At 51.7% G+C, this 7,998-nt stretch overlaps 1 protein-coding gene across 2 annotated transcripts; it reads right to left on the minus strand.

Moving 5' to 3' along the window:
* Nucleotides 1-3,180: 3,180 nt before the first annotated feature.
* KLK7 (kallikrein related peptidase 7) lies at nt 3,181-7,087 on the minus strand. 2 transcript variants are annotated; one of them, XM_010993127.3, is made up of 5 exons: nt 6,986-7,087; nt 6,342-6,501; nt 5,866-6,113; nt 5,470-5,606; nt 3,181-3,786 (listed from the first exon to the last, which is right to left on the minus strand). In XM_010993127.3, exons 1-5 carry the CDS (start codon nt 7,050-7,052, stop codon nt 3,631-3,633), a joined length of 768 nt encoding a protein of 255 aa, XP_010991429.1. In that variant the 5' UTR covers nt 7,053-7,087; the 3' UTR covers nt 3,181-3,630. The 2 variants fall into 2 exon arrangements, with proteins under 2 accessions (XP_010991429.1, XP_064345930.1); XM_064489860.1 differs by having other exon boundaries at nt 6,342-6,493; nt 6,963-7,052.
* Nucleotides 7,088-7,998: the final 911 nt, after the last annotated feature.

A 7,998-nucleotide genomic window follows, 5' to 3' on the forward strand; every position in this document is an offset into this window, starting at 1 on the left:
CTGATAATAATGTCCACCTCAGCACCAGCTCGCGCCTGGCACTATGGGCAACATTTAAATCTTGCATGAAATCTAATTGTCACCAACTTGGCTTGGCCCCACCCCCCATCACTCCTGGGATGAAAACCAATTTGGCATTCAGTATACTCTCTGGGGCTTCTCCCCTCACCCCCCAGCTTCCCCTAGGCCCTTCTCATTCATGTCCCCAGTGAACTCAGCATCGTCTTCTCAGGACCCACCATGTTGCCAGATGCCAGGTTGGACCACTCACAGCCCGCTGATCCCCAAGCCCTGTCCCACCGCCTCCTCTCTCTGTGTGGTCCCTCCTCTCCATCCCCATGTCCCTGGCCCTACCTCAGACCTGCTCCTCTCTCACCTGGACCATTGTCCCAAGCTCTTCCCCTTCTCTGTGTCCTTCACTTGACCTCAGAAGCATCTTCCTGTGTCCAGAGCTGAGCCTGCCTCTGTCCTGCTCACAACCCTGGCCTGAGTCCCTCAGCACCCTCGGGACGAAGTCCCAGTCCTTCAACCTGGTGTTAGAAAACCTTCAGCATCAGAGCAGTGCTGGCCAGTAGAAATAGAATGCCAGGTACACATGCACTGAAAAATTTTCTAGTAGCCACAATTTGTTAAAAAATAAGAAGAAACAGGAGGAGCCATTTTAACATTTCACTTACCCAAAATACGATCATTCCAACGTGAAATCAATATAAGAAAAATTTAAAGACAGAATTTGCCTTCTTACTTTTTTGCATAATAAGCTTTTGGAATCTGATGTGTCTTTTGCACTTACAGCACCCTCAGCACTTGTCACATTTCACAAGTCAGGAGTTACCATGGGGAGCGGCTACCATATTGCTCAGTGCAGCTCTGTACACTTTTTCCCTTGCGCTCCAGCCATTGAGATGACTTGACGTTTCTCTGAACTATGCCATGCCTTCTGATCTCTAGGCCTTCGCCTATGCTGTTCCCTCCTCCCAGATCCTCTTCCTAACTTCTCCTGGCAACCACAACTTGTCCTTCAAGTCTTTGCTTAAACATTACCTCCTTCAGGAAGCCTTCCCAAAACACCACCCAACTTCCAACCCCCTCTAGTTGGGTTAGTCGGTCTCATCTAGGTTCCCACAGCAGGTGCCTCCCTTAAGTCACCCTGGATGGTGAACATCTGGATCCACATCCATCTCCCCCACTGGACCCATGAGCTCCTTGAGGGCAGGCACAAAGTCTGACTCACCCCTATGTCCCAAGCACCAGCACAGGACTCGGCCCACAGGAAGCTGGAGGAAATGTTGACCAAATGACTAAATAACTTCATTACGCCTACTCCTGCTTTACAGAAAAGAAAACTCAGGCTCAGAGAAGGGGATTTAATTACTCACCATCAAACACTCAGGAAATTGGTGGAGCCTGAATTGGAACTCAGCTTCCAACATGGTGGCAGACGTGGCCCGTCTCCTGACACCCTCACTGGATCTACCTTACTACAACAGGGGATGGATGGATTGGGGAGGAATTGTTGAGAGCCATGTGGGAAAGGAGGGATGTGGTAGGCAGCAGGGAGTGGAAGAATCTCTAAGAGAGAACCAAGCTCTCAACTAGGCATTTGCCAGTGGCTTTCATGGTTTTGCCCCCCGCCCACACGCCATGCTTATTCATGAGATGTGTTTCTCCAAAGTGACAGGCTCCGAAAAAGTCTTCAGTAAAGAAAATGTTTTATAGACTTTATGAGGGCGTAAGCAGGAAAAAGTGCCAGAAGTCACAAACTATAAAACCCAACACTCGTTGCAGACTCATCCTGGGTCAGAATGTTTTAGCTCTTTCTGAATATTAAACTTATTTAATCTTCATAACAGCCCTGGGAAATACGTGCTGTTTTCTCTCATTTCAAGGATGAAGGAACAAGGATGGGAAAGTAATGTGCTCAAAGGCAAATAGCTTGCAGCTGCCAGAACTGGGATGGGACCCAAACAGCCCAGTTTCTAGAGTCACTGCCTTGAACTATGATGCTATCCTATGTGTCCCCCAAAAGAGGAAGCTGTTTTTTCAATTCAACAAGAGTACTCTCTCAAGTCATTGCAAACCAGTCTACCTCCAGACTTGTATACAAGAGCTGCCTGAGAGGCAGTGCCAAGTTTCTCCAGGCTGATTTACTGCAACTGTGATGTTTTGTGACTTTTCAAAATTTTAAATTGAATGCTGATTCATGGTGGCTTGCTGGAGAGAGGGAAAGTTGATGGGGCTCTGTGGGTGTGAGGGGCCAAAAACTCTTAACAGGACTTAAACTTGACACTGATCCAGAGGAAGGGGGAGGTTGGGTGTCTGGACTCCTGGGTTAGCTTCCTGTGCACAGGGACGCGAGAGGAAGACATGAAGCTGCGCGGTGGCTGCAGAGTTTCTGCCATGTGAAGTGTGGGAGAGCGGGAGGCCAGGAGAGAGGGGAAGCTGGTGGTGCTCCATCAAGAGGAGAAGGCGGCCTGGGAGGGGATTCTGGGGGGGAAACTGGAAAGACAGGTAGGAGGGGCGAGTCCTGGGCTGGAGTGGATCCTTCTGTCAGCAACTTCTGAGGTGTGACTGCTCAGGGAGACTCTGATGGTGGGGACAGGGTGTGACCAGGCTGAGTCACAGGGACTCTTCCCTCCTCCCTTTCTGAGGCCCCTTCCCTTGCTTTTCTGAGGGCTGGAGCCCACCTACCCGGGTTCCCAGCCCCCAACTTCCTCTGGCACCCAGGAGGCTGGGAGCTTACTTTTGGCAGGCCCTTGTTCGACCCAGGTGTCCCATCCTCCTGCCTGTCCTATGCGTCCCCCAGACCACCTCCCTCCCTCCCTCCTACTTTGCCTCCTGTGAAATGAATGCCCAGAAACACTTTCACATCCCTTTCCACCCTCATGAAGTAGACATATTCTCTCCTCCTTCCCTTTTCCTCTCTCTACCATCTCCCCCGTTTGACAGATGAGAAAAGCTGAGCCCTGGAAAATGGAGAGAAATACACCGCTGGACAGGAAGGCAGGGCAAGGGCTCAAAATCAGAAACATCTTTCTTCCCAGCCTCCCTCTCTTAAGGGTCCCCTCTCCCCAACCTTACTCGCCTTAGCTCGCCAGAGCTTTTCTGCTTTTGTTTTTCAGGTTATAAAAGTGCACACCCACAGAAAAGCAAATGGGAGAAAGGGAGAATTCAATGACTACCCCCCTATGCAGTTTGATACAAGTCCTTTCAAGTTTTATTGTATGAATATTTTCATTTTACATAGTGGAAATCACATTCATATATATGTTTGTATCTTCCCTTTTTTTCATTGAACATCACACAGCATAAATGGCCTTGCATGACACTAAAAATTAATAGTCTCAATTCACATTGTCAAATCACCTTCCATAAAAACTGTATGAATTTACAGTGCCAATGGCTGAGAGTGCTGGTCTCATTGCATCTTTACCAGCACCAAGGTTTTTGTGTTTCTCGTTTTGGTTTTAGGTCCTTGCTGATTTGATTAGTTTACACACATACTGTTGAGGTTTTGATCTCTTTAAGGAAAGGTAAAATCAAGTATGCTTACAGGTCTTCATCAATGTCCTTACTTCCGTGAATTTCCTGTTCAGGGCATAAGGATGGAGAGATGGGAGTATGAAGAGATTAGGAATTCTGTCTCATGGTCTCGTGTATCCAGTGTAGGAACTTGCAGACTTGAGTATAGACACCCGGTTGGTTGGGTTGGCCACAAGGGTAAGTTCCCCAGGACACCAAGCCTTGCAAGGTATCTTTGCACATCAGTGGTCCCCCCGAGTCACCCTGGAAGGGATAAAGCAAGTTAGCTTCAACTTCAGAGTGAAACCCCACCCCCACCTCAGTCTCATTAACTCTCGCAGTTGTTAATCTATGTCTTGCCAGACCTTGGACTTCCACCCTGGCCAGTGGGGAGAGACTCACTTTCTCTGAGGACCAATGGGAGAGCAGGGATTAAGGCCATCATGCAGAAGACAAACCACGTTCTCTGAAGACACCAGCTTGAACCCCAGCCAGAGACCCAACACAGAGAAGGGGCAGGGCTTCCAGGGGTCAGAGCCCCATTTACTTCCCATCCTTAAGAACTCAGCACCAAGCCTGTGTGAGAAGGAGCATTATCTCCAGGGAGTGGACACAGGCACATGAAAGGGGGACAGGGTGGTCCTAGAAACTAAGGACTGAACCATTGGGACATAATTCACAAGGCCCAGTGGAAAATGAAAATGAGGGCCCCCTTGCTCAAAAAGCATTAAGAATTTCAAGACCACAACAGAAGTGCATTAAAACAAGTGTGGGACTCTCTTGAGTGTGGGACCCTGTGTCACTGTCCCATGTGCACATTCAGGAACCCAGCCCTCATTAGGGGAAAAGGGGGAGCCCCCGTTCTCTAGGACAACATCTCTGTCCTGTCACCCTTATGCCTAACACGTACCGTCTCATCATCCCTGAATGTGGAGTGTGCAGGTGTGAGAGAGAAGGGTAGGGATATGGGAAGGGAGATGCAGGAAGGGAAAAAATCAGATAGAAAAGGAAGGGAGGTAGAGTAAAGGATGGAGAGAAGAAATGAGGAGGAGGAAGAGGAGGACAGAGAAGCAGAAAGTAGGGGCTGGAGAAAGAGGCAGAGATGGAGGCAAATCAAAAGAGTGACAGGGGAGACAGCCAATGGGGGGCCTTTGGGGGGAGGGAAGCAACACAGAGGAAGAGAATGAGACGCAATTAGGTGTAGAGAAAGACGTGGGAAGATAGTGTCCAGAGACAGAGGAGAGGAGGTCACAAAGAGGAGGGAGGGGCAGTTCTTTGCCCAGGACCAGGACCCAAGTGAGGGGAGAGACACTTAGCACCAGGCACAAAATCTCAGTAACTGCAGTAAATAACATTTTAATGCGATACCTTAAAGTTTGAATTTAATAGGAAAAAAATCCACGATGAACATCACATCCCAATTTTAGATGAAGACAGGGCCAGCACAGGGCCGTGCAGAGGCTCACTGAAGCCTGAGTCGGTGGCATTCGCTAAGACTGATGGCTCTCTATTGAAAATTCTGACATTTTGTTCATCATAGAATTTGGCATGGATTTAAAAAAATATATTGCATTAGAATACGATTTACCTTGATTACTGAGTTTTTTGGGTTGCCCCTCCGTCCCCCACCCCCAATTTTAAAGTTTAGGTTTGAAACTAGTGCCTCACTTGCCTTCCCCTAGTCCTGGTCCCATCTTCCCCATCCCCAGTCCCTCCCATTCATCCTTCTGCCTCACCCGCCCTCGCTGGGCTCCTACTAGTGACCTGGGCAGAGAATGGGGTGGAGACAGCCAGGAAAGCCGGGCGTGGGGGCGGGTGAGAGGCGGTGGTGAGGGAGGGCTCAGCACCGAGGTCGGGCCCCAGATTCCGGATGGAGGGGGAAGATGGGTCTCCGTGCTGAGACGAAGCAGCCAGGGACCCAGGGCAAGGGAGGAAGGGGGGTCTCACGTTGCAGGAGTTGGTACTGGAGTTGGGGATGCCAGCACACATCATGGAACTTTTTAGCAGGTCCTTGTAAACCTTCTTGCAGTCTTCTAAGGACATGAGCTTCACATCTGTGCACATGAGGTCCGTTGGAAAGCTCACTGCAAGGGGGTGAGGGGTTGTCAGTCCGAGGCCTGGGACTGTAGACCCCTAGGTGCTGATGGAGGGAGGATGGGGGTCCAAGACCCTGGACCCTGAAAGGAGGAGGTGACTGGGGGTGGGGTGCAACATTAGGGTCATGAAAAGGGGCCTAGCTTCTGGTCTCCTGGGTCTAAGGGAGAGGTGCTGGGGGACTGGACCTCTGGTCTGAGGGAGGAGAGGTCAGGGTCTGGGGCTTCTGGGTCACTGAGACAGCCTTACCTATAGGGCTGGTGGTGGTGCCCCAGCCAGAAACGGTACACCTGGTCCCAGGGGGGTCACAGTGGGAAGGCAGCTTGACTTTCTTCACAGTGGATGACAGCTTGGCCGGTTTGCTTAGTTTCACCAGCATGATGTCATTAACGTGGCTGTTTGTGGAGTAGTCAGGGTGGCGGAATGACTTTGTGGCCTTGATTTTCTGGCTCATCTTATCATTCAGCCGGTCACTGCCCATGTGCACGTTGTATTCACTGGGGGAGGGGAGCAACATTCAGAGAGAGGCACTGTGACTAAAGAGAGGGTGACAGGGACTCAGAGAGAGGGATAGGGACCCAGAGAGAGGGATAGGGACCCAGAGAGAGAGGGATGGGGACCCAGAGAGAGGGGGACAGAGACTCAGAGAGATGGGGACAAGGACCCAGAAAGAGGGGGACAGGGGCCCAGACGGAGAGCTGGCAGTGCTCATGGGGCCTACATACGCCAGCTTGCAGTGGGCAGCGGTGAGGACCCACTGCTCACTCAGCAGCACACCTCCGCAGTAAGTCTTGTTGTTGTGGAGCAGGGCCACCTGCCAGGGATGGGAGCCTCTCGGACATACGATTCCATCAATAATCTTCTCCCCGCTCATGTTCTGCTGGGCTGAACACAGAGAAAAGACACAGAGAAAAACATGGGTAGCTAACATCAGGGGAAGGCTGAGTTAGCAGCCGAGGAATTTGAAGACTGAGATGGAGAGAGACAGACAAAGAGGCATGAAGAAATGCAGAGGCAGAGATGGAAAACAGTGCCGAGAAAGCAGGAGATGGAGAAGGACAGAGACAGAGACAGCCCGGCTCAGAAACCCAGGTGGAGCATCTCATCCGGGGGCAACCACAGAAGCTGATGGGAGAGACCCTGAGTGCAGGAGACAGGGCCCGGAGGGCACAGAGTCCCCAGGAGTCAGAAGGAAGCGGGAAGAAAGGAGGCAGGAGGCAGAAGAGTCTTGTCTCCGAGGAGAGGGAGCTGCTGGAGCAGAGAGAGGTCCCTACTCAGGGACCCCTTGGAGAGAGAGAGCCCTGAAGAGGGTCAGTGGGGAGGATGGGAGGTCCAGGGATGAGGGCAGGCCTCCCAGACTGGTCCTCACCTGGTGCAGCAGATCCCAGGGCTAAAGACAGCAGTAGGATCAGTGAGAGCGGAAGGACTCCTGCCATGGTGGCCTCTCTGAGTCTCTCTGCCAGGCAGGGGAAGGGTCTCTTCTGCTGGGGCTGGAAAGGACAGAGAGTTCAGGAATAGGCTGTCTTGGCCCCCAACCCCATCCTCTGTCAGACCCGGAAGTCCAGGCCCCCAAACTTCCTTCCCCTTGTACCCAGGAATCTGGGCTGCCATCCCTCCCCATCTGTAAGTCTGTATCCCTAGTTCCTTTTTCCCTAAGAGACCCCAAGTTCCAGACCTCCAGCCCCTCATCGCTCAGAACTGGGAGTCCCGGTTTCTCACTCCTCCCTGGGCTCAGAAGCAGGAGTCGGCTGTCCAGCCAGCCTCATTCCCGCCCCCGCCCCCCATGAGGTCTCTTCTCACCACTGAAGGGGCTGATGTGACCTGGACTCCAGACTCGATTGGGAGCCAAGCGTCTCCAGACCTGCTGGGCGTACCTCTTATACCACATGCATCCCTGTGCCCGCCCCCGACACCCTGGGGCGCAGGTGGAGCCGGCTTTGTGGTTATCTGGAACCCCTGGGGCAGCTAAAGCATTTGGTTGCACTGCTCTTTCTCTACCCCCCCACCCCCACGCACTCGGCCCCCTGGGGCTGCTGGTGGGGGGGCGGTCAGCTGCTCTGGCTCTGAGGGGCAGGGGCAGGAGTCAAGGATGGCTGGGTTCAAGGGATGAGCTTTGGCCTGGGTCCTTCTCCGGGGCCCATTTTCTTAATCTCATCCCCTCTCCGGGATGACCCAGACCGGTACCCTAATTCTGACCAGCATGTGGGAACTTGTTCAGGCTGCATCTTAGTCATGTCTTTGAGTCTGAACCCATTTTCAGCCCTAAAATAGGGTATGAATTAAAAAGAAAATGCTTTCCCTGTAAATAAATGCTTACTGTTATCAGTCTAGTCCGTAGATTTCTAGACATATTGTGCATTTTTAACAAAATGTCTGTACCAA

The sequence above is a fragment of the Camelus dromedarius genome, chromosome 9 (genome assembly GCF_036321535.1).
Source record: "Camelus dromedarius isolate mCamDro1 chromosome 9, mCamDro1.pat, whole genome shotgun sequence".
Classification (NCBI taxonomy): domain Eukaryota; kingdom Metazoa; phylum Chordata; class Mammalia; order Artiodactyla; family Camelidae; genus Camelus; species Camelus dromedarius.

What these genes read in the sequence shown, in the direction of transcription:
- KLK7 (XM_064489860.1), bottom strand. Translation starts at nt 7,052, where the DNA reads ATGGCAGGAGTCCTTCCGCTCTCACTGATCCTACTGCTGTCTTTAGCC. An exon ending in CACCACCACCAGCCCTATAG is followed by an intron (nt 5,607 to 5,865) that starts GTAAGGCTGTCT and finishes ACCCCCTTGCAG; the next exon opens with TGAGCTTTCCAACGGACCTC. An exon ending in CCAGTACCAACTCCTGCAAC is followed by an intron (nt 3,787 to 5,469) that starts GTGAGACCCCCC and finishes TATCCCTTCCAG; the next exon opens with GGTGACTCGGGGGGACCACT.